This window comes from Cebus imitator, unplaced genomic scaffold (assembly GCF_001604975.1).
Source record: "Cebus imitator isolate Cc_AM_T3 unplaced genomic scaffold, Cebus_imitator-1.0 Scaffold50, whole genome shotgun sequence".
Lineage (NCBI taxonomy): Eukaryota > Metazoa > Chordata > Mammalia > Primates > Cebidae > Cebus > Cebus imitator.
Window position 1 is genome coordinate 3479866 of NW_016107365.1, and position 26693 is coordinate 3506558.

The following is a 26693-nucleotide window of genomic DNA, read 5'->3' on the forward strand; positions in this document are numbered from 1 at the left end:
AAAAAAAAAAAAAAAAAAAAAAAAAAAAAAAAAAAAAAAAAAAAAAAAAAAAAAAAAGCCACAAAATAGAAAATGTATTAATATTTCTTTTTACTTAATTGCAATCCTTGTAACTATACTCTAGTTATATTTTGTTTTAGATGTATGTTTAGGTCACAAACTATATAAAAACAGCACTGATTTATTTATTCTGATTTTGATTTAAATTTGAAATTAAGTGGTCTCTCCCCTTTCTCCTGTTCTCCCTATGCCCCTCACTCAACCCCTACCCAATCAGACAGGATTAGCTTTCATGGAACAGGCTATACAGCTGTTTTCTTACACAGTGTGGCACAGTAGTACTGACAATTTAGGAAATAATTGAAGCAAAGAAATGAATGTTAATTAAGACACATACTGTTAGCTTCTAAATCTGCAGACTTGATCTTCATATTATTTCCGATATCCTTTAGTTTATTTGGACATCAGATGACCTCGAAAAGCAAAACAAAACATTTCTTGCTATTGTTTCTACTAAAAGAAATGCTTAAAAGAGACTCCCCAATAACATTTGGGACATCCTTTTCTCCACTGCAGATCTTGGCTGTTGTGTTTGGGCTTATTTGGGGCATGTGTATTTGTGTGCCTATAGGCAGTGGAGAAGTGAGCTTGAGCAGTGCCACGATTTATGGGGAGGCAATAATGAGCTTCTCCTGAATGCTAATTACTGGAGAATTGTTCAGGGAGACTGCAAGAACTGTTGGTTTGTGGTAAATTAGTCACCAGCTCTATTGAGATGGACTGAAAGTTTAGATCAGAGCTATAAAGGCGCCAAAATCCTGATAACTGACGGCCAAACTTGGTGACAGTACCAATATGGAATACCCCAATTGTGCTAAACGGTGGTAGATAACTTTGTATGAATCTAATGAAATGAGTACAAGCTATATAAAAATGAAAACTTCCAACCACATTAGGATTAAAAGGGCAGTGAGACTGGATTGTTAAATGAATTATCAGAGCTGTTTTGGTTCTTAAATCCGAAAAGCTGCCCAAGCTGCCAATGGCATGAGAGAATAGTCTGCTCTGGAAAGAGCTCTTCCTGGAGTCTGCTGGCCTTCATTTGCCTGGGGATCAAGCTTTCTGGCTGTCCACACACATAAACCTCAACCTTTATCTAACACGGCACTGGGTGGCTCTTCTGAGAAGCCATACTCTCACTCCGAGCAAAACAAGCCTGCATTTGGAGGCTATTTTTTTTTTTTTTCTTAAATCACAGGCAGTCCTCTTTTAATTCCCAGTTACCTTCCTTTTTCATTTCCATTTCCAGCAACCAGAAGAGAGGAGTTAATGATTCATTTGCTCCCAATGACCTTTTGAATAAGTGGACTGCGCTGTTTCAGCCAAACTCTTAGCTCCCCCGCCTTCTCCCTCCTTTCCTTCCCTAGTTTGGCTTTAATATTTACAGCCTCCTTGTCTGTCTACACGCCTGAATGCCCGAAGGAAGCAAAACATTTATTGCCTTTCCCTCCCCGGTGTGCAGGAGCTATTTCATCCAGTCTCATTCCTCCCTTTACATCACACGGGGAGGCTTGCCTCCTGGCTGGGGACGCCCCAAGTTCTTCCTGAGTCTCTGCTGTTTCATCTGTTGATTTCACCAAAACAAAAAGATGGATTCTGACTCCGACTCACCTTTTAACTACTCGTGGCCTTCCTTTCCCAAAATGAAGATTCGAAGAAGGGCATCTAAACAAGGTAGATTGCAGCATCTTTTCTTTCCTTGACAAGCAAAGCCAGACATCCTATTCTTACCTTTCTTTTCCTTGTTTCTTTGCCAGGCTGTTTTTCCAATGTAGTGCGTGTTTATGCGTGTCTTTAGAAAACTCTCACTGTACAGACACATATAGGTTTCTGAGGCAAACCTACTAATTCGTCTTATGTTCCTTTCATTTTGAATCGACGTACCTCGGTGTTATTATGTATGTGCAATTTTCTTTAGAAAAAAATAAGAGGAGTTTAGTACAAGGTAAGTGTTTTGGATTCACTTAATCACAGTTGCCGTGGAGTTACCTTGACAATAAAGAGTCCTGTTGATTTAAACATGTTCAGTCTTTGTGGGATTTGCAGAGAATACGCATGTGTTTCACACCCAGTTTCTGTGTCTTTTGTTTTAGTTTTCAAGTGTGTAGTAATTTAAAAAAATATTTTGTAACTAAGAAAATTTTTCTATTTTATACTATTTTATTGATTTTATAGGCATTATAAGGAAAGGATTTGAAAAAAAATAATTTAAACACAAAAGCCTGTATATCTTCAGAGAATATAATCACATATTAACTAGTTTACTAAAAATAATTGTCAAGTAAGTTAAGTAAAATCCTTTACTGCTGAAAAAATAAGAGCCATTTATCTGAGCATGACTGATAACGGCATGGGTTTACATTGCTTGTTCTCTCTTACTTGCAACCCATTCTTGTTGTAGTGTGGGTCGTGGAAAAAGGGGCAAGCTGGTGCTGGGGTGCAGAAGAGGTGCCGTGAGAAGCTGTTGTCCTATCCTTGGCTGGGCTTAGCTGGTGATAATTGTTGCCTTCTGAGGCTTAAAAAAATAAGATAGTGTCTAATCCTTCCCATTTCTTGTCTTGTGTAGGGGCATGTCTAGTTATGTTTTTTATTTTAAAGAGAAAAGAAACATTTTTAGAAGCTTACAAGCAGAAAAGGTGTTTCTAAGCAGGTTACCTCTGCAGCACCGTCCTTCGGGAGCATACCTGTTCTAGGGAGCAGGGTGGCTTACCCTGTCACCCTCTGCGTCTTCCAGGGGAGGACGGACGCTAGCAGTTGTCAGCATACCAGCTTAGCTTCACGCATCTTCTTCCTTCCTTCTGAAATAAAATAGAAGTGTTTGTTTGGCTTGTTTGCTGTTTGGCTTAGATGAAGGTCAACTCCAGGAATAAGATGTGTTTACTATCTAGGGCTAGTAGAAAGACTCAGCCTGAACACATTTTTCATGTTGCTAGCTGCCATCCTTCAAATTCTATCGCTGAAGACTTTAATAGCTTATATTCAACATACTATTTTTAAGACATTAAAGTTAATGTTTTAAGAATTAATTTTATTTTTTATCTAAGAAAATTGTTTTTTCTATTTTATTGATTTTATAGATGTTGTAAGGAATAGACTTAAAAAAATTTCAACATAAAAGCCTGTATATCTTTGGTGGATATAGTCATATATTAAAGGGCCATGATATATGTAACTTACCATTAAATTATTCAAGGTACAAATATATATATTATATATGTAAATATAATATAATATTTTATATATATATATACACACACACACACACACACAAGAGCACAAGCATGTGCTTATAAAAATAAGCTTGTAGAAAATGGAGTAAAATGTTAACAATATAGAAATCTGGGTAAATAGTATATATTGTTATTCTGTGCTGCTGTTATTCTTTTAGCTTCTCTTTTTTTAAAAAAAAATTAGTGGATTTCTTTCAGCTTTTCTGTATGTTTGACATTATTCTCAAATAGTTAATTGCTTTTCAGAGAGGAGATACACAAAGTCATTATGACTTTGGAGTGAATATTATTAGTTCTGGTCCGTTGAGAGCTGCTTGAGGGTAGGTGCCATTCTGTAGAGTCCACCAAATCTCTGTGCCACTTCTAATCCAGTTAAATTTGGGGACTAATCTGCTTTATTTAGTTTTGTTTTTATGTTGCCCAATGTTGTTGGGGCCTGGGCAGCCTTATACCGTGGAGAGACATGGGATTAATGATGAGGAGGCCAGTGGAGAACTTTGAGAGTCCATTGAAATTGTAGGGAATGCATTTATTGTGCTCTCCTTTTAAATCCAAAGTTGGAGGGTGGCCAGTATGAGCGGCAACAGAAAATCATAGCATAGCTATGTATAAATTAAACATGATTCAAGTGAAAGCAGGTACCTGGGATATGGAAATGATTAACTATTTGCCACTGATAAAAGATGAGTGAAAATAAGGTTGGTAGCAGAGGGGTGGGGATTGTTAGACCATGTTCCACACTTGCGTTCTTTGTTAAATCATTGTGATTTAGTTATGAAGCACAAGTTTGGTCATGCTATAATGCTAGCTAGCAGAGTCCCAGAACCACAGATCCTTAGAACCTAAAGGGCTCTAGAGATGATCTGGTCTAATCCTCTCATTTGACAGATGAGGACAACAGTGACATGAGGGGAGTTATTCACATGTTCAACAAGCATCTGGGGTGGGGGGGTGCCAGGCACTGTTTTTGAGGGTATGGTGAAGTAATGACCCTGACAGATGCTGTCTCTGCTTACAGGGACCTTAACCTGGGGACCCATCTCCCAGGACCCAGATGTGCCCCCTCCATATAGTGGAAGAAATATCGAGGAACTTGATATTTTAGCCTGATGGTCAGTTTGGGAACTGTGGTCTCTTGTCACCTAGAGGATATCACAAGTATTTTTGTCAGTCTTCACAACTAAGGTGGCTTGAATTTCTTAATCATTCTTCCCTTCCTTCTAATCACCACCAACATCATTCTCAGATGTAGGTTCAAGTCACCTGAGAAATCATGAAGGTGGTTTTGAGGGCTTGGAATTAGGCTTGTTGGCAAACCTCTCTTGAATTTGGTCAGAAACAGTGTCATGTCTTATGTTCTCTCTTGTTTTTTCCTTGTCCTGACCTCCGTTGTCAATATTTCCTTTGTTTTAATATCTCCTTCTGTCATAGTTTTCACAATTTTTTTTTGATAGAAACGTGGACACATACATATTACTAGCTTGTACAGGGAATGATGTGAAAATTTAGAGGAAGGATTTGGTAACAAGAGGAAAACACCATTAGCAGAAACCCACTAATACCATATTTCAATTAAAAAGTGTATCTAGTACTTTCTTATCCTCATACCTTCAGAGAGAAGATAAGAGGATGTGACTTAGAAGCAGTGCCTTTGAAAATGACCCATGTCCAGAGCGGAGCATGATGAAAGCAGTTAAAACCAGGCTGCCCAACATGTACTCCTGGGGTTCCCAAGAGTTGGCTTGTTCCTTTCATAGGCAGCCCTAGGACTGACTGTATGAGCAGCCCAGTGGTTAATGATTGGAGTGGGCCAGAATCCATTACTGTTCCACTTCAAGGACTCCAGGAATGCCTGATTTTCTGTTTTGTTGTTTTTTAAAGTAGGAGATTCCATCAAGAAATTTATAGCTTATTAATCAAAGATTGGAAAATATAGGCATTACCTTTACCCAAGGTTTTCATAATTGTCATTTCTTTAAAATGTGTACTTTAGTATAAATCATTAGGCCCCAGGAAATGTTGAAATGTTCTTTCTCTTATGACTTTTATCCACTTGTGTAACTTCTCTCATTCTCTCCTTCCCCAGCTCATATCATATGTTGCCTCTCCAATGACACATAATGTGAAAAATGTTTTTTTCTCTCTCTCTCTCTCTCTTTTTTTTTTTTTTTTTTGCTGGTGCAAAACCAGGTTACAGTTGCCGAAGAAGGCAATGCATGCCAGAGAGCTTGACAACCTTGGACAGCTTAGATAGCACCATATTTTCTCTAATCATTATAAAAATAATATTTATATGGTATCCTATTAATCTTTACTAAGCTATAGTACATGCTTTACATGCATGATATGTGAGTCTCAAAATAACTCTGTAATACATATATTATCTCTGTTTTAGAGGTGAAGAAACTGAAGCTTAGAGAGTTTTACAGTTATTCCCAAAGTCATACCAGGAAACATAGGGAATGGTAATCATGGTAGAATAAAGAAGGAGAAGGAATGAAAGAATGACATATGCATAATGTAGTTTTTACATGTGTTGTCTTGTAAAAGACCTGTTTATTAGATGTGACTGTCACCTTCATTTATTAACTGGGGACTCCAAGGCTCAGAGAGAAGTGTGTTGCCACAAATTAGAGCTAATAAATGGCAGAGCCAGGCCAAGAACCAGGACACTCAAGTGGTTTTGTTCTTCCTGGTATGTTTTACCACCTCTCAGTAGAGGTAACGGATGGTAAACTTCAATGGGTAGCTGCTTGGGTTCACAAGGTACCATTGTGCCTCCCTGTCTTAGCTTCTCCCTCTCTTTTGTGTATCTTTACTAGGAGAAGTGACAGGGGGAGACTCTGGAGAAGCAATATGGTAGGGTTGTTTATGCATCTTGATGCCTTCCTCCTATACACACATATAGGACTTACACACATTGTTGGATTGGAGTTGGGAACAGATGCACAGATGCCTGGAGCACAGAGTGGTTGGCTTAGGAGAGGAAGAGACAGGATGAATTGGGAAAAGAAGGGGCTGGGAGTGCTTTCCACTGTGACCTGGAAAGTTCACAGGTTTGTCCTGGACAAAAAGATACAGTTAGAGAGATTGGGTATGCTGGGAGTGGAGACCCAAGACCCTGAGACCATTGTTTTGGCCTATTTCGTGAGCTCATTCAATGTTTAGAGGGCAAGTACCTAATCTGAAAAAATAATCCTTGACACAATAATTAGGCAGAGGTATGATGGCATTTTAGAAATGTTAACGATGATTTTTAAAGGTGACTTACTTTTATCTCGGGCTTGTCTTTTCTTCTTTCCCTTCCTCCCTTTTGTGAAGTTTCATCAGATGTATACATGTATGTGGATATGTGTGTCTGTATTCAGTCTAAAAACTCCCCAAAGGACAGCTGAATACCATAGGATGAGTAAGTCACTAGAGAAATCCTTATTAAGGAAGAGAAACATTTTCCTAAAGGTGACATAACCTGCTAAGATTTCTTTGGCTCTCAATGAAGAGAGTGTTTAACCTCATACAGAGCAATTTCAATTCCAGACTCTGCCTAGAGGCCTACCATTGTCAGCAGAGTAGAAGAGGCCCATTGCAAACTCTTTGCCAAACAACATAGCTGCATACTCTCAATACTACCTTTAGTTAAACAAATACTTTGCCAAATTTTTGAAAGTAAATTTTTCTTTATTTTTGGCTGCTCAAATTCTTGGACAAGGTATCATTCTCCATTAATCTCTGCAGGTGGAAGACAGTATTACAATTTACTGTAATTGTGTTCTTGTTCGGGGGATTCCTCTCCCTCACTCCTGGTTTTAGGGAAGGACAAATGATTATTTATTCAGATACATTAATTAATTACAGTAGAAAGTGATTAAGTCCCATAGGAGAGATCAGGAAAAATTACTGTCAAAGTTCAAGGCAAAGAGACTAGGTTCAAGTTGGGGGCATCATGAAAAGTATGTCATTTTAATAGGCTATAAGCCTGTGGTGAACTTGGTGGGGTTTTAATGCCAGGATATTCTCTCTAAGCAAATGGACAGAATCAGACATACATAGAATGTATCAAAGTGATAGAATACAGCCTAGCCTTGTGGCCTGTTGATTCATGGCCATACAGATATGTAGAGGTGCCAAATGTTGTGCTGGCCTGGAGGTTTAGTTTTACATACTTAGTATGTTTCTTCCCTTTGCTCTTTAGGAGGTGGCCCCTTCATTACTCTGGCAATAGGTCCAAATGATGCTGCCAACTTCTCATGTGACTTTGCCTTGCTGATTGCAGTAGGATGGGCATCCCACCCAGACTGGGCCAATCACAGCACTTCTCCTGCCTGGGCCACAATGATTGGCCTGGGTTGGGCACATGATTTAAGCATAGCCAATCAGAATTCTTCCTTGGGATTATTCATACTGGAGATTGGTGGGAGATGTCTTCTTTCTTGGGTGGCAATGCTGGATGGATTGGAGTGAAAACCTTTAACTGGAAAAAACCAGCTGGTAGTAGGAGGAAATGCTGTAAACGTGTAGAGAGAAGTAGATGAATGAGAGGGTCCTGCCTGGGTTCCAGGCCCTTGTTGCTGCCCAGCTTCCTACCTCTCAAGGCTTGGATGCTTAATTCTTTTAGTTCTGTAAGCCATCCTCACATGCCTTCCATAAATTGCCTCTCTCTTTTATTTTTATTTTATCAAATTCAGGTGAATGTTTTTCCCATTTTCAACTATTAATCTCCAACTTGCTCTTTAAGATGCAGCTTGAGTATCCTTTTTCCAGGAGGCACTCTCTGAATTCCCTTGGAGTTCAGCATTGTGTCTCCTGTGCCACTCTGCCTTGCATACATTTTTAGGATAGGCCCTCTCATTACTGTATTATAGCTGTATTAAACCTCTGTATCCTAAGACACTGAATTCCTTGAAGGTAGCTAGCCCATTACCACTTGGATGCCAGAAAGTAGGCAGTAAATATTGAAACTGTCTCATGGCACAAATTTACCCACACTACACCCAGATAGTCTTTATCTACAATTGATCTGATCATCTTCATGGAATCCTACTGTATAGGCAGTGGGGCAGGGGAGGGGAAAGGATGTATTTTAGTCTAATGTAGAAAACTTGGTCTGATATAATGTAAATAGTAATTTTTGGTGACCGATCAGTATCTTTATGTAAAATATTCAGTGTCTCAAGTTTCTTCCCTCTCCTACTGTTCCTTGTCAAGCTGCTGTTGAATGTGATTTCCTGGCAACAGTGGAGGTTAATGAGGGGTGGAGGTGGAGGGACGGAAAGTCCCAATCCTTCAGTCTACACTGCACCTTCTGGGTCCTTCTGGGTTCTGCTGTGGCTTGACTAGGCTGGCGCTTCCCTGAGGCATGACTGCATTATTACTGGCTGTTCTGGCATCTGTGATAAAGGTCAGCAGCTGGGATTGTGGTGACGGTCAGGACCTGGTGATTCTCCTTCTGGTTTCACCCTGACTTGGCTCCACCCTGGCTCTTACACTACAAAATCTTCGACTCTCTTCCCCTGGCCTCTGACCCAGATGCTTCCCCAAGAAGTGCCTGCCATCTGGTCTCGCTTTGCATCACGATGGGCCTCATGGAAGGACACAGGTGCTCAATTCAGGCCACTTCCTGTTCTTCTCATAGGCCTTTGGGATTTATGGGATCCCATTCTCACCATATAGGTACCTGAGAGTGGCCCAGGAAAGCTGAGCCTGGCCCCACTGCCTGACCTTGCTCTTCCTCCAAGTGTGCTTGGTAATGGTTGTCCTCATGATGGTATGGGGTAGCCTGCAAGGTGATCTACTGCAGAGCCCTAGATGGAAGCAGGAAAACCCACCTACCCTCAGAGTGAATGCCCAGCTTATTTCACACTGTTCCCCACAGGCAGGGAAATCACTTGTCTGATCTACTTGGTCTGCGTCATCCCTGACAATGGAGAGTCCTCCATCCCTGACAATGGAGATTTATGAATGTTGACAAATCCCACATCCAGGCCTCATTCATCCCCACCTACTCGGTGGTGTCTCAGAGTTGCTCAGGATAACGGAACAGGATTCAGGAATTAAGTAGGGCTTCTCAACCAGAAGAAACAGAACAATCTGGAGGAATGCCAGGTAGTACTTGGCTTTCACCATTCATTCATCTATTTGCCCATTTATTCATTCATTCAAAATGTTTCTATTGAGGACACATAAAAAATAAGTGAAAAAATGCACATTTCCATGGAGAATTCTCTATTTTGTTAGCATAGTTTTTTGTCTATAGTAAAACTCAATTACTTTTGAGGATATTTAGGGGGGCAAAAACACATATGGCTCTAGGGATGGGCACTGGAGAATGAAGCTCCTCATGAATTTGAAAAAAACTAAATTATTTTTGTGTGTCTGGGTCTTTCCATAAAATTATAGGGGATTTGAATTATTCATAGAGTTCTTTGTGATGATGACGTATTGGGCATCTTGTTCATCAGTTTGTTTATATTTTTGGAGTCACTTGAAGTGGTCTTGTCAGAGTCCTGCCACTTCATTTGAGGTCTTTTGGTTTTATTGTGGTTTGTATATATCCGTTTTTTTCCCTGCTCAGTTAGCCAATTTTTCCTTTAAGTGGACTAATTTGGTTTAGGCCCTGGAGAACTCCATCAAGAAGGAAGGGGCTTGTTGATTAAATCTAATCATGCCGAAGTCCACACACCACACATGACTGCGTGTCTGCTTGACTGCTTGAGGGAAGCAAGTGCAGAAAAAAGTTACTTGTGCATTTGAAAGTCCTTTTTCCAAACATAAACACATGGACTCTTGAAGGCTACGTAGTGCTACTACAGTGAGGACTGAGGGCTTGGAAAGATTGGGTTTTGTTTTCAGAGGACAGCATTTTCTCCCTTCTCTTGACTTCTCTGTGTTTTTCCTCTATTACAAGGGAAAAGCCTTGTTTTCTTCTTCAGTAATTTTGATTAGTTCTCTCAAAACAGTAGAATCGGACTTTTTTAAGGATCTGGTTTTAGAGACCCAAAGTGTACTTGTGATTTAGGAGGGGGTTTAAACTGTGTTTTTCTAGGGCAGAGGGAGGAGCTGCAGAAACAGCTCTTACTCCCAGCACCTCTGGAAACCACTGGCTCTGTCCCCAGCTGTTACTGTGGTTAACAGGACTGACCTGAGAGGCCTGACCTCCTTCCAGGGACCACTTTTCTTTTTAAAGGATCCCAGGAAAGTGAGGTAAGTTCTGAGGGTGAATTGGGTTTTTGGATTGAGACTCTAGTTTGGTGGACAGAGGTTCCCTGGGTTCTCTCAGATACTCTTGGTACATGTTAAAATCTACAGAGATACTTTAGCTTACATGTGACCCACAGGAAATTCCTGGGCTGAGATAATTTTGGAAGTTGGATGGATCCTCTCTGTAGCCTCAGGTCCAACTCACAAGAGAAAGGCCAAGACTAATATCAGGAAAAATTTTAAGAGAACCATAGAAGAGGAATGGACAAGGAGATGAATGCTAGTTCACCCCAGGAAATGTCCCCCCACCATTTTCTTAGAGACATGGTCTCACCCAGGCTGGAGTGCAGTGACAAGAACATGGCTCACTGCAGCTTCTAACTTCCAAGCTCAAAGGATCCTCCCACCTCAGCCTCCTGAGTAGCTTGTATATACAGACATGCGCCACCACATCCAGCTAATTTTTTTGTAGAAACAAGGTCTTGCTGTATTATCCAGGCTGGTCTCGAACTCCTGGGCTCAAGCATTCCTCCCACCTCGTCCTCCCAGAGTGCTGGGATTATAGGAACCAGCCACTGCACCCAGCTCATAAATGTTCACCTTCATTGTGAGGGTAGTTTTTTTCTTTTTTCTGGGTCACACTAAGACCGTTGATGAAAAGGACTTTCTATAAACTTCAGAACTTGGCAAAGATTTCTTTGAATTAGGGAATTTGGGAGATTGGATACTGTAGCAGGTGGGCTTTGGTCTCTGTCGGCACTATATTTGCATTCTGGTTCAACCACTTAATAACCTGGGTAGGTTAATCACTTTCCCTGGGCTGTAGCTTTCTTGTCTACAAAATAAATATGATAATGACTCATGCAGTTATGGAGAGTGAGTTTGGCAGATGGTTAAAAACAATTCTGTATGCTCTTGGGTAAAGTGTTTCCAGTTAATACATTTATACATATATTATCTGATATGGTTGACTTACTGATAAACTACCATTCTGCATAAAATTACACAGCTTTTCTTTACTTAAGAGACATATTAAAAATATGACTTTTGCAGCTGGGTGCGGTGGCTCACACCTGTAATCCCAGCACTTTGCAAGGCCGAGGTGGGTGAATCATCTGAGGTCAGGAGTTCGGGACCAGCCTGGCCAACATGGAGAAACCCTGTCTCTAATAAAATTACAAAAATTAGCCAAGCACAGTCAGTGGTGCACGCATGTAGTCCCAGCTACTCTGGAGGCTGAGACAGGAGAATCTTGCTTGAACACCAGAGGCAGAGGTTGCAGTGAGCCGAGATCGTGCCACTACACTCCACCCTGAGAGACAGAGCGAGACTCTGTCTCCCCAACCCCCCTCCCAAAAAATGACTTTTTCAAACTTGTATTTTAGATGTAAAGATGGTTATTGTTAAAAATGTAGAAATTACACATAGTAAAGAGTTGAAAACAGAAACTGCTTATACTCTATCACCAAGAAATAGCAGTCTACAGTTTATCTTTCTGGTCTTTGAGTCTTGAGTATCTTGATGTTGTTGTGCTCTTAAACAAAATGAGATAATGTATCTACTGTTCTATGAATGTTTTCTCAGCAAGACTCACAGGGTCATATCACAGCAGCAAACTGCCGGTTGTGAATAGCACAGACCCAGGAAGTGGGCAAACATATCTGGGTACAAGTCATATTGTAACACATTAATGAAACTTCTTAATGGAAAAATACCAGACATTGCTCAAATACCATTTTCTTTGGTTCAAGATAGGATACTTGGTAACCCTAATTATTACATAAAGGACTTTGAACTATATAGCAGAGTGTCTGCATAGAGCTACCATTGATTAGCTGTGTGATCTTGGGAAGTTATTTAAATAGCACCACAGTTTCTTCATCTGTCAAATGGAATTGTTTTGGGGATGAAATGTGTTAATAAATATTAATCATAGAGTGCCTGGTTCAGAGTAAGCACCATTGTTATGTTAGCTACAATAGCAGTAGTGTCTGGTATAATTACTCAGTGTATAGCAGGTGTTCCAGAGATGCTGACTCTTATAGTAGTTCCTATTTTACATCTAATTCCCCCTGTTACATGTTTTTCTTCCTATCATCTTCCCAGTACCTTTATTTTGCATATATGCCTGATCATATGATTATTTTGTTAGCAAAGGGGTAGCCTATCTGATATTTTAAATAAAGAGATTAAACAGTAATACTCTTGGGCTATTGCTACCAGAAGGCATAAGAGGCGCATGAAATTGTGTTTTACACAATCTGTTTGTAGCTGAGACCCTAGTCAGGGAGTTACTTATCTACCAGAAAGAGCAAAATAAAACTCTGATCACCAGAGTGTGATAGATGACAGGACAAAATGCAGAGGTAATAGGAAGAGCTGAGAGAAGGAAAGCCTTCTGGCTGTGTCAGGGGACCTTCTGGGGAATACACAATACTGGGCTCTGAAGATTTTTTTTTTTTTTCTGAGATGGAGTCTCAGTCTGTTGCCCAGGCTGGAATGTAGTAGTGTGATCTTGGCTCACTGCAACCTCAGCCTCCCAGGTTCAAGCCATTCTCCTACCTCAGCCTCCCAAGTAGCTGAGATTACAGGCGCCCACCACCATGCCCACCTAATTTTTGTATTTTGAGTAGAGACGGGGTTTCACCGTGTTGTCCAGGCTGTTCTCAAACTCCTGACCTCAGGTGATCTGCTGCCTCGGCCTCCTAAAATGCTGGGATTACAGGTGTGAGCCGCCATGCCCGGCCTGAAGATGTTTTTTTAAGAGTCGGTAATAGAGGCTGAGGGCTCTGTCCTGGGCCCAGCAGATTGTACAGTACCTGATGATCAGTAGACAGTAAGTGCTGAAAAAAAGAATGAATGAATGAATGAATGGGTGAATAAGCAAATGAAAGAAGACAGTGATACTCCCATCACAACGTGTAGCAAGGAGAACCTATCACAAGAAAACGTCCAGAATCTGAGAAAATATTACTAGACCTGAAGAGAATTTTCTGCTCTTGATGAGACATTATTTATTTCTTCAGTGAACATTTATAATCCACTGCCTGCCTCTATGGTTCTAGTTACTGGGAAGACAGTGAACAAAACTGTCTTTGAAGTTGCCGTTCTTATGGAGCTTATGTTCTAGTGGAAGGAAACAAATGATTTATGACAAGCAAATAAATCTCTAATATGCTAAGTGATGGTATGTGGCATGAGCAGAAATAAAGCAAGGTTTAGCGTTTGCCATTTCATATAAGATGGTCAGGGAGAGCCTCCTTGGTAAGATGACACTGGGGCAGAGACCATATGAAAGTGAGAAAGCAAGGCATCTGCATATCCAGGGGAAGAGCCAAGCTGGAAGGCAGAGCAGCCAGTACAAATGGCCTGAGGCAAGAACAGCTAGGAGGCTGGTGGGGCTGGAGTAGAGTAGTGGGCAGGGCTTCAGAGAGGCTAGGAGAAAGTGGAGGAGGGGCAGGAAATGGGAGGCACTGTAGGTCATGGAAAAGTCTGGTCTTCCTTCGCTCAGAATGCAATGGGAAGCCATTGGAGAATTTTGCAGAGGTATGACATGACTTGATTTCCTTTGTCTGTCCTGTGGAGAAAAGGCTATGGTGGGCCAAGAGTGGGAACAGAGAGACTACTTTTGTAACAGTTCAGGAAGAAGACAGCGGTGGCTTGTCTGGCATCGCAGTGTAGGTGTTGAGAAAAGGTCAGATTCTGAATCTAGTTGTGAAAGAAACAAAACAGCCAGAGGTGACTCCAAGGAAAGACAGAGTTGCCATTTTTTTGGGAGAAGCTGGGTGTAGTGGGGGAAATCAAGAGTTCAGCTTTGTTGTGCTTGGCATGACTGCTGGACAACTAGGAGGAGATATTGAGGGGAGAGTTGAGATTCAGGGGAGTGGTCTGGACATCTGGACTGGAGTTGAAACTTTGGGCGTCATCATCATATGATGGTATGTGATGCCATGCTGTCAGATGACCAAGGGAAGAGTGGAGAGAGAGGAGGTTTGAGGACTGACCCTAAAGTAGTACAATCTGCCAATGTCCGGAAGCCGAGGAGGAACCTGTCATGGGGCCTGAGAAGGAAAGGCCAGTAAGGTGGGAGGAGAACCTAGAGAGCCTGGTGTCCTGGATGATAAGGACAGGAAGTGATCAACTGTATTAAATACTGCTGTAGGTCACAGAAGGTGTGACCGAGAACTACTGTAAGTTCTGTCATTTTAAGTTCTTTGGTGACCATGAAGAGCACCGTTTCAGCAGAGTGTTGGGAATTGAACTCTAAGTCTCACACATTTATGGTGGTTAGTTATTCTCAATGAGTGTTTCTGCTGTTCATAAAGGACTAGAGTTAAAATGAAATACAATGAATGAATGAAACCAATGTACTCAGCCACAGTTGAGAGATATCTGGACTGAGAGGCCCTCACCTGACTTTTGCAGATAAGGTTTGTTATCCAGAGTGGGCCAAACCAGGTCAGCAGCAGGTTTGCAGAAAACTGCCTTAGCCGGGTTTGTTTATGTCTGGGCGTGGGTCACTTACATAACCAGTCAAGTAGGCCACATTTTCCTTTAGCTACAAGGCTTTTAGCTTCTTAAGAGAGAGGTGGATTTTGTTCGAAATCAGGTTGAAGAAGTCCTAAGTTGGGCCATGCCATTCACTGTTTCCTGCTAGATTAGAGGTAATTGTAAATGCCAGCGAGAAGGGAGGCATCTGCAGCTGCCTCTCCTTGTCCTCCTTCCTAGTTCCAATTCCTTTTCTTTCTCTGGGTGAAATATATTTACTTTCAGTTGTCTGCCCTGTGTCACCTGATTAGAGCATTTAGTACAGCAAGGACAGGCTGATGAAAACTTTGACTTCACGGAGCCTTTGTGGAGTCACCTAGATCACATTACAAAGCAGGGAAAATAGGAGAACGGAGAGCTGGGGATCCCCTTGGAGTTGCTGTTTATCCTCCAGGCACTTTGCAGTGAGAAGCTGGCCCAAGTCCACTTCATCATGTTAGGACATCTTAGTTTCTGAAATCCTGCCTTTGTTCTTGAGAAATGCTGTCTCTGATTGTCTGACTTTATTCTTTGTTCATCCTGTGGTTATAATCCCTCCCATTTCATGAGAGCTCATCCTTCAGTCCTTGGAGGTAAATCCTAAGGGCAGTTTGACAACTTTTCTTTCTCTTCACATTTCACATTTTTCAGTTTACCATGTCCAGGATAGGTTTTTCAAAATTTCTTAACACCAACTAAGTCTGAAATAAAAGTTACCACATTTTAAATGCGCTTCGTGAAGCAAATGGAATGTTTTGTGCATGCCAGTGGCCTTGGGTTGTTTTTTGAACATGTAAAGTTATAACCGAGGTTGAAATTAATTTTAAAAAGAATCAGAACTAAAATTATACAACCTTATTTACTTTTGAAATAATATTTAGGAAGCATAACTAATAAAGCATTTATAGAGTGCTTACTTTGTCACTTAAGTAAAACTGCTCTAATCACTTAAAATATTAACTCATTTAATTCTCACAATAATTCTATGAGATAGACATATTATTGCCTTATTTTATAGGTCAGGAAATGGAAGCACAGAGAGCTTAAGTAACTTGCCCCAGGTCACACAGCTAATAGATGGTAGAGTGGATACTTGAACCAGGAAGTCCAGGGCTCATGCTTTTAACCACTGCAACACACTAATGCTTTTTACTAATTGAAAATCTGCAGCCATTTTTTTTTAAATGGAAGTTGAGCTTTGGCTACTTTTATACTGTCTTTGAAATATGTGCTTACCAAATATTAAAAATTAATGTTATCAACAAAACTATAAAGTTAGTTTTTTGCTGAGAAAAACTTCCTATAAGACAGCATTAATTTAAAACAAATAGCTGGTTCTTCTTGCAAATTATTTCTATATGTTCATTGAAAAAGCAGTCCATTTTGGGGGAGCGTAACTTTTTCATTTAATTTATTACTGGAGTAGTTACATATAGAAGTGATAAAATCATATTTCTTGAAAGTATTGAAAAGATATCTTTAAAAAAAAAGAAACTATTTTTGGGGGACTTTCTGGCAAAACCCAAAAAGTCTGCTAGACAAATTTGAAAAGAGCTGTAACACTTTAAAAAACAGGAAACTATTATAGTTTTTTCTCTGAATAGGCTGCAACACGGTAGAGCAATTAGCCACTTTAATGTATGCAGCCGATGGTAACTTGAAAGTATTCTTTTTTTTTTTTTGAGACAGAGTTTTGCTCTTGTTACCCAGGCTAGAGTGCAGTGCAGCTATCTCGGCTCCCTGCAACCTCTGCCTCCCGGGTTCAAGCAATTCTTCTGTCTCCCAAGTAGCTGGGATTACAGGCACGTGCCACCACCCCCAGCTAATTTTTGTATTTTTAGTAGAGATAGGGTTTCACTGTGTTGGCCAGGGTAGTCTCAAACTCCTGACCTCAGGTGATCCACCTGCCTCGGCCTCCCAAAGTACTGGGATTACAGGCCTGAGCCATGGCTCCTGGCCTGAAGGTGTTCTTTAGGGTTTATTTTCCTTTCATGATTAGTCTTCTGGTTTTAAGCCCATTATTTGCAGTGGCCAGTATTGAAGTTAATAAAGGAGTGGTGGTCCTGTTAGTCTGTGTCATTTTCTGGTTTATGAGTCTGTGTTCACTTCTAGATCCTATTGTCTTAAGGCGTCCTTTGACAAGTGGAGGCTATGTATGCCCCAGAAAAGTACTAAAAGGGATGTTTGTGCCAATGTTATTAATAATTGCGGCAAGTGACTAAAACTAGATGTCAGGTTCTAGGTGGCAGAATTAGAGAGGAGACACTTCACTGCTTGATTATGCCCTTGCACACCCATGTTATTCACACGACTTACTGTCTCAGTGGAGTCATTACCCCAGTGATGGGATGATGACATGGGCTAAGCCAACTTTACTTTTTCCCTCCCTCCCTCCCTCCCTTCATTTTTTGACAAGGTCTTACTCTGTCGCCCAGGCTGAAGTGCAGTGGTATGATTACAGCTCACTGCAGCCCCCACCTCCCAGCTGGGACTACAGGTGTGTGCCACCACGCCCAGCTGATTTTTGTATTTTTAGTGGAGACAGGGTTTAGTCATGTTGCCCAGGCTGGTCTTGAACTCCTGGGCTCAAGTAAGTCACCTGCCTCAGTCTCATAAAGTACTGGGATTATAGATATGAGCCACCACATCCGGCATAGGCCACCTTTTCAAAATGTAGGGTGAATTCCTCTAGAAGAGTTCATCTTGGAGATGGCCATAAACATAAAGATGACGTTGAATCATAGAGTCAGGCAGGTATTTTTTTTATCTTTCTGTTGATTGAAGGAGAAAGTCTCAGTGTGGTACCCTTGCATCTTTAACATTTCTTGAATCCTTCAGAATCTCCCTTTACAACAAAGAGAGCAGGCCTCTCAGACTCTCAGCTTTGATAGGCAACTACTTAGTCAGAATCTAATTTCATTGTTTTGTTTGCATTATTTCAGTACATATAATTCCCTTCTACTTTTGACAGGAATAATACAGGCTTCCTGTGTACAGTGGAGATAAGATTTTTCGTACTATTAAAGTATTTCTTAAATTAATTTTATTTAAAAGAAAACAGGTGAGTCCATTTAAAGATGGGCACTAAATAATATAGGTGAATATATCTGTGAAATAATATAGATGATATGTACATTTGGCAAAATTGTGAATTTGGTAGAAGAATAACAAAACCTTGGGAAGTGTTGCTCTAATATCTAAGATGGCTGATTTTGTAGAGATCCATAATCTGTTCTTTGAAACTCTTAGAACAAGATTTGTTTTGGAATTCAGAATTTTCAGATCTTTTTGGCCTGGTATTTATACTGATATGATGTGACTCCCATAGGAGTCATGGTGCAATGCTATCATCAAGCTTATAAATATTCCTGCAGCAAAATGTATGACACTGACACCAAGTAGAGCAAATAAAGAATATACGTGGTCCAATATGGACTTAGATCAGATTGTGCCACAGACTATGTTTTTGAACCAAACGTATGGGGAAAAGTCTGATTTTCAGAGCTTTCTGGATTTCAGAATTGCAATTAAGACAATGTGGACCTGTCTTCATAACTAGACTACATTATTTTTTCTAAAACTCTAATCAAATTAACCATGCAGAAAACAAATTAGATCCCAAATTGAACAAAGTAATCAGACTCTACCATCTTTTAGTTTATTTTATTGCTAGACATGATCTCCTTACGGATTCATACCTGCCACATAGGGCCATGGAGATTTGTTGAGCAGGAAGTTTGAGTCCAAGTGCCTTTTACCTGTAGATGTGGAAATAGCTATAATTTTTGGTCTGGCCTATCCATGAAGCGAGCGGTCGGGTTTTGAATAGAGTTCTCTTGTGGTGGTTAAGAATATGGCTGTTGGTGACTGGACAATGCATTCACTGGCACCACACAATTTGGGGTCATACTTCACTTGGTTCTGTGTTTTTAAACTGAGATCCATTGATTGTTTGCAACTGTTCTGTTAAATATCTTGTTCTTAGGTCAGCCTAGTTATCAATGAAATCTTAATTTGGCAGCAGTTAAAAAGGAGCAGGAACAGCCCCTCAAATGTGATGGCAGAAATGTCAGGTGTTTAGTCTGTGAACCTGTGACACTGTAGAGCAGTGAATCTGGATTAGTTACACTTCAGAAGGCGATGTGGAGCTATTTATGATTGTTTTTGAAACATGATGTACAATGACAATTGAGTAAATATTTTCTTTTTTCAGAACATACTGAAAGTGTTTTGTCAGGTTCTTGATTTGTTATGTAAGATTTGGAACCTTGCTTTTCTTTTGTGTAATTAGAATAAAAATGTATAGCAATGAATTATAAAGGTTATACTCATAAAGTATTTGTGGGCTTTGTTTATTGCTACTTATTGAAATAAATTGCTAAAAGAATACGTTGTATATATAAGAAGAAAATGTTTTCCTTTCACATTGTACGTTTCCTCCAGGAGCTTAATGAATCTCACACTTCAGTGCTCTGTATGGGGAAGAGATAGATTTAGAAGCAGAATCTGAAGCCAGGGCCATTTGACTTATGAAACTACAATTCATACAACTTTGGAACTTTTATAATGTTATCATTATTTTCCAAAAAGGAATGTTTTTTTTTTTTTTTTTTTTTTGCTCATGGTACATCAACCCAACAGTTATTAATGTTTTTTAATTTCCTAATTCACTCCCATGGGCTGACCAGATTTTATGTTATGACATAGTTAAGAGGGGTAACAGCAGTAATATCCCTTTGTACTCATTCAAGACAACTTACTGGGATGTAAGTGAGGGTGGAATTTACTATAGGTATAACACTGAATCTGCCCTGTGAAAGTCATTTACACATATTGAAAATCTGTCGTTACCATAACACGCTATGATTAGTATTAACTTTGCACTTCACACAGAACATGCTTAAAAATCACTATTCATGATAATAATTACAAATATAATAGTAATTCTGACAAATAATCAAATGAGCACTTTGTGCCAGGCATGTGTCAAGTCTGTACATGTCTGAACACCCTTAATCCTCATAACCACAGTATGAGGAAAGCGTAATAGTAATCTGCTTTTATGGATGAGGAAACTTTGTGAAGATATCTGGAGGGCTGGTAAACTAGCCAAGGTCACAGGACACAAAGCATTGTAGCTTGAATGTTTTATTGCCTTTAACTCTTCATTCTGTACAAACACAGTAACAGTTTAACTCTCTGGGACTCAATTTTAGGCAGCCTCATCTATTTGGAACAAAGCTGAAACATGAAAGCAAGCAAAAACATTTCCGTAACCAAAAAAGAAGGCAAATTCTCCACGTGTGAGATTCTGCATATTAGCAAGCAGTACCGAGCCACAACTGCTAGGCAGCGTATTCTCTTGGGTCATTTGGTAGAGGGTCATTTAATCTGAGCACATTAGTGGAAACTGAGGATCACAGTACAGTCACTAATACTTCTAAGTTATTAATAAAGGAAAATCAAGTTTAGTTGTTAATAAAGGGAAATGAAGTTTAGTTTAAAAATCTAGTAGAAATTGAAAGTAAAGATTTAATTGATTTTACAAAGGCCTCCAATGATTGGGAAAATGATGCTTGAAGTGGGCAAATATTTATCTGTCTAGAACTTTTCATCCTACATGAAAATTCTAGATAACTGAAGTTTAGATGTAGATACAAAATTACTTGCATGTAGATCTTAAAATCTAGCAAAAAGCCATTTAAAAAATACACTCAACTTTTTTTCTTAGGGTCTAAGAAGGTAAAGCTTGACTGTAAAATAAGTCCCTTCTTTTTTATTTACTCTGTTTTCATTATTGTCCTCTAGATCGCTCCTTCGATGTCCTAAAGAAATCCAAGCCACCCTCGATGTTTCTTGCTGCAGGCCGGCTTTCTGACATGCTGAACGGAGGTGATGAAGTCTATGCTAACTGTATGGTGATTGATCAGGTAAGACCCAACTGACATTACAGGAGGATCTCTACCTCTCTCCAAAACCTGAGTTTGGAAGAAATAGATTCAACATTGTTATGTTCCTTTGAAAATTTTAGCGTAAGAGCAGCAAAAGAGGATGCTGCTGTGGAGTCTCATTTTATGAGCATTTAAGCATTTAACTTAGGTGCTTACTTCAGCACACAACACACTTTACTTAGCCAAGGGGCACTGTCAGGGAGGGATCATGAGGCGCAGCCAAATGGGAAGAGTGTGAGAGCACTTTTTTGTGGCCCAAGTAGGAAATGACAACTGTGTGACCAATGTCTCCTCTACAGCTTTTCAAAAAACAGTATGTATATGACCTGATTCTGCAATACTTGTATTCAAATCCAGCAAATGTAATGAGCAGGTGCTTGGTCCCAGCACCACAGGAAACTGCCACATAAATTACTTCGTTAATCTTTACAACACATCTACTAAAGTGTACCAAGATTGTAGCGCTTTCATATTAATACAGACTAGCATCTTTTTATAAGGAAGCTGGAATCCTTTTGAACTTTCTACCCATTCCCTGATAGAGACTTTTGAATTAAATCTCATAGAAGCAGTTGGTTTGAATGTTCTCCATCTTGTTGTCTTTTGTTCTTTTCTTTAGCTCAGTGATCTTCAAATTTTGGCGTGTATAAAAATTAAAATATAGATCTGAAGATTTCTAAACACTCTAATATATGGGGAATTTAAGGGATTTTCAAGGGTAGTTTTGACAACACAATTTCTGCCTTATGCACTGACCTTAAAACTTAATCCCCATATAACATGTACCTTCTCTACTCACTAGGCATAAGATACTTAACCTTTTTATGTTGTTAGTATGCATATATTTTATGCTATTCATAGATGTGTTCTGTGATCTAAACTTTTTCTGTCTAGATCTGAATTTCAGTCCTTTGGTAGCACATCTCTGCATTTTCCTTTTGTGTTACAAAGCACTGTTGTATCAAATGCAGCACAGGTTGGGATGGTAGTCATAATGACAGAGACACCAATATATCAGAATGGACTTCAACTGTAAATAATTGGTATAGTTGTTTTGGTATAAACTAACTGAATGTCAGTCCTAGTTATGGAAATCTAGAATGGGGCATGGAGTATAGGACAGAGTGGGAGTTCTGAGGACACTTTCAAGATACAGGGTGCATTAGTCCCTTCCACATTGCTGTGAAGAAATACTTGAGACTGGGTAATTTATAGAGAAGAGAGTTTAATGGACTCACACTTCTGCATGGCTGAGGAGGCTTCAGGAAACTTACAATAATGGCAGAAGGCACCTCTTCACAGGGCAGCAGGAGAGACAATGAGTGCTGAGCAAAGAGGGAAGCTCCTTATTAAACCGTCAGATCTCATGAGAACTCACTGTCAAGAGAACAGCATGGGGGAAACCACTCCTATGATTTAGTTATCTCCACCTGGTCCTACCCATGACACATGGGGATTATTATAATTCAAAGTGAGATTTGGGTGGGGACACAGAGCCAAACCAAACCACAGGGTAATTGGACTTGGTGTGTTCTAGCCATGTTCTGGTATTTATTATTTTCCAGCTTTATTATGTTACATAAAATATACAATGTAATGTTTTGATACATGTACATATTATTAAATAATGACCACAAGCTAATTAAACATATATATCATCTCACATACTAATTTATTTTTCTAGTGAGAATACTTAAGATCTACAGCAAATTTCAAGCTCACAGTGCATTAACTAGAGTCACTATGTTGTACCTTAGGTCTCAAGAACTTATTCATTGTGTAACTGAAAGTTTGTACCCTTTGACCAACATCTCACCGTTTCCCCCACCCTCTAACCCCTAGTAATCACCCTTATACTCACTGTGTCTATGAGCTTGACTTTTTTACATTCCACATATAAGTCAGACCATGCAGTATTTGTCTTTGTGTTTGGCTTATTTTAGTTAGCATAATGTTTTCCAGATTCATCCATGTTGTCACACATGGCAGGTTGTTTTCTCTTCTAGGGCAGAATAATATTCCTGTGTGTGTGTGTTTGCACGCACGTGTATGTGGAATCTGTCACATTTTGGTCAATCGTGGAGTGCATATGCAAGGGTGATCCCATAAGATTATAATACCATATTTTTGCTGTACCTTTTCTATATTTAGATATACAAGTACTTACCATGGTGTCACAGTTGCCTACAGTAATCAGTACAGTAACATACTGTATAGATTTGTAGCTTAGGAGAAATAGGCTACACCATATAGCCTAGGTGTGTAGAGGGCTATACTATCAATCAGGTTTGTGTTAGTACATTCTGTGATGGTCACGTAATAAGAAGATAACCTAAGGATGCATTTCTTAGAACATATCTCCATACTTAAGTGAGGAATGACTGTACTTATCCTTGGAATCTCCAAAGTTGATGTCTTTTGTATGCTAATAATGAGGCGGGTGGCTAGCAGCCCCTAGGTAGTTTCAGGATGCGAGCTGGTCACAGGAAAAACCAAGGCAGGATTACAGAATTGGGATTTTCAGTTCCGCCACCGGCATCCACAGAGGGAGGAGAGGTTGAAGGTTAAATTGATCACTAATAACTAATAATTTAACCAATCATGCCTGTATAATGAAGCTTCCATAAAAACCAAAAGGACTGGGTTCAAGAGATTCTGGATAGCTGAATACATGGAGGTTCCTGGAGGTGGTGCACTTGTAAAGGGCAAGGAAGCTCCCTGCCCCTTCCGGGATTCTTCAAGCACCTCTTCCATCTGGCTGTTTCTCTGTATTTTTTTGTAATATTCACTATAATAAACCAGGAAACATAAGTGTTTCCCTGAGTTCTGTGAGCTGCTCTAGCAAATTGATTGAACCTGAGAAGGGGTCTCTGGGAACCTCATTTTATAGCTGGTTGATAAAACAATCTGGGGCTTGTAGTTGTCATTGGAAGCAGGGTAGTCTTGTGGGACTGAGGCCTGTAGGACCTGACTCCCCCAGGTTGATAGTGCCAGAATTGAACTGACCTGAATTGAATTAGAGGAAATTCAGCAGAGTATTGCTTCCTTGCTGAGTATCGGGGAAAACCTCACACATTCAGTCAAGGAAGAGTTCTGTGTTGATTGTTGAGCAAGAGAATAGAAAAAAACACTGTTTTTATTCTCCTGTTTTCAGAAAATCACACATGTGCCACATTTTCTTTATTCAACTGTTGATGGACACTTAGGTTGATTCCATCTCTTGGCTACTGTGAATAGTGCTGCACTGAACATGGGAGTGCAGACATCTCTTTCGGATAGCGATTCTGTTTCCTTTGGATATAATCCCCCCAAGGTGGGATTGCTGGATCATATGGTAGTCATATTTTAATTTTTTTAGGAAGCTTCATACTGTTTGCCACTGTGGTTGTGCTGATTTACATTCCCAACAGTGTTTAAGAGTTCCCCTTTCTCCATGTTCTTTCCAGCATCTTTTTATCCTTTTGGTAATAGCCAGCCTAATTGGTGTGAGGTGGTATCTCATTGTACTTTTGTTCATTTTCTTGATGATTAGTGATGTTGAGCTCTTTTGCATATACCTATTGGCCATTTGTGTGTGTCATTTTTTGGAAAAATTGTCTATTCAGGTCCTTGGTCTGTTTTTAAATCTGGTTATTTGTGGGGGTTTTTTGCTATTGAGTTGCATGAGTTCCTTATATATTTTGGGTATTTACTCCTTATCAGATGAGTGGCTTGTAAATATTTTTTCCCATTCCATAAGTTGCTGTTTTATTTTGTTGTTTCCTTTGCTGTGCAGAGGTTTTTGGGTTTGATGTAGTCATACTTATTTATTTTGCTTTTCTTGCTTGTGCTTTTGGTGTCACATCCGAAAAGTAATTGCCAAAACCAATGTCAACTAGTTTTTTCTTTGTGCTTTCTCCTAGGAGTTTTATGGCTTCATGTTTTATGTTAAAAACTTTGTTGCTTTTTGAGTTGATGTTTGTGTATGTTGTAAGATAGGGATCCAGTTTCATTTTTTTGCATGTAGCTATTTAGTTTTCATAGTATCATTTATTGAAGGAGCTATCTTTTCTCCATTTTATATTTTTAGCACATTCATTGAAGATTAGTTGACATATTTATGTGTGGGTTTATTTCTGGACTTTCTATTTTGCTCCATTTGCCCATGTGCCTATTTTTATGTCAGTAACATAATGTTTTGATTACCATATCTTTGTAATATAATTTTAAGTCAGGCAGTGTGATGCTTCTGACTTGGTTCTTCTTACTGAAGACTGCTTTAGCTATTTTGGGTCTTTTGGGATTCCATACAAATTTTAGGATTTTTTTTTCTATTTCTGTGAAAAATTGCCATTGTTTTTCATAGAGATTACATAGAATCTGTAGGTCACTTTGGGTAGTATGGATATTTTAACAACATGGATTCTTTCAGTCCATGAACATAGGATATCTTTCCATTTATTTGTGTTACTTCAGTTTCCTTCACTGATGTTTGATTGTTTTCAGTATATATATATTTGTCATGTTTTGATTTTAATAGATTAAATTTGCTGTCATATTTTCTCAGCTGATTAAATAAAATACTTTTTGACTCCTTATGTATTTTTTGTTCTGAGCCTTAGTGAATACTATAACTATGGTATTTCCATTTATAAGTAACTAAACCTATAAGTGACTCAATATTATGTGGGCAAAAGCATATATATTATGTTTTTATATGTTCTAAGATTTGTTAAAAATGCAAAATTTTCCAAACCAAAGATTGGGTAAATCAAAGGTTAGGATATAATTTTCTTTTTTTGTTTGTATTTTGAGACAGAGTCTTGCTATGTCACCCAGTAGGAGTGCAGTGTCACCATGTCGGCTCCTGCAACCTCCACCCCCAAGGCTCAAGCAATTCCCATGCTTTAGCCTCCAGAGTAGCTGGGATTATAGGGGTACATCATCACACCCAGCTAATTTTGATATTTTTAGAAGAAGTGGAGTTTTGCCATGTTGGCTAGGCTGGTCTTGAACTCTTAGTCTCAAATGATCTGCCCACCTTGGCCTCCTAAAATGCTGAGATTACAGACATGAGCCACTACACCTGACCAAGATATAATTTTTATTTTGGAATATTCTAGGTGAAAGAAATATTGCTTTAATGGTGGTAAACCAAAATGAAAAAAAAAAGTGAGGCATGCATTTAGAGAGACCTCAAATGGTCTAATTCAACAAACTGAAACATAGCAGATTGCCAAGGTGTGCATCGAAAACTAAATCTGCAACAAAATCTCAAAGTTCATTGTATTATTGTAGTACTTTTTATATTGCCCCCATATCTATTTGAATAGCAAGGACAATGTAAGGAGTCCAAATTCTGTATGTTTAAAATACTTTCTAGCAATGTCTGAAAATAATCTTATCCAAGTTCCTTTATCTTCCTCAACCTGGCAAAGAAACTTAAAAATATTACTAGCTTATATTAATGTCTCTATTAATTTTCAAGGTAATCAACCTTCCTGATGAGCAAATTCACATGATGAAAGTTTTTTTAAAAATTTCTGCAGGCTGGGCATGGTGGCTCATGCTTATAATCCTAGCACTTTGGAGGGCTAAGGTGGGCTGATCATGAGATCAGGAGTTCAAGACCAGCTTGGCCAACACAGTGAAACCCTGTCTCTACTAAAAACACAAAAATCAGCTGGGCATGGTCGTGGATGCCTGTAATCCCAGCTACTCAGGAGGCTGAGGCAGGAGAATTACTTGA

General features: G+C 39.4%; 1 protein-coding gene, 1 long non-coding RNA gene and 1 other non-coding gene across 6 annotated transcripts in view; 1 reads left to right on the forward strand and 2 right to left on the reverse strand.

Annotated features, from left to right (window-relative positions):
* LOC108303706 overlaps nt 1–2012 on the reverse strand; it is a 9670-nt gene extending 7658 nt beyond the window's left edge. The window contains exons 1-2 of the long non-coding RNA XR_005200089.1: nt 1945–2012; nt 1672–1758 (exon numbers count right to left, since the gene is read on the reverse strand). This is a non-coding gene — a long non-coding RNA (uncharacterized LOC108303706). The remainder of the gene's footprint in view (nt 1–1671; nt 1759–1944) is intronic.
* Nucleotides 1–26693, forward strand: part of ARHGEF28 (Rho guanine nucleotide exchange factor 28) — a 319351-nt gene that overhangs the window by 190984 nt on the left and 101674 nt on the right. For 3 of the 4 annotated variants that reach the window (XM_017527640.2, XM_017527638.2, XM_017527639.2), the window contains exon 10: nt 20823–20944. In XM_017527640.2, the coding sequence (XP_017383129.1) occupies nt 20823–20944 (122 nt within the window). Of the gene's footprint in view, nt 1–1503; nt 1735–20822; nt 20945–26693 lie in introns of those variants that run through there. The other variant, XM_017527641.2, reaches the window with a different exon arrangement.
* LOC119471108 lies at nt 16518–16579 on the reverse strand. Its single transcript, XR_005200104.1, has one exon. It is a non-coding gene; the product is annotated as a U7 small nuclear RNA (small nuclear RNA).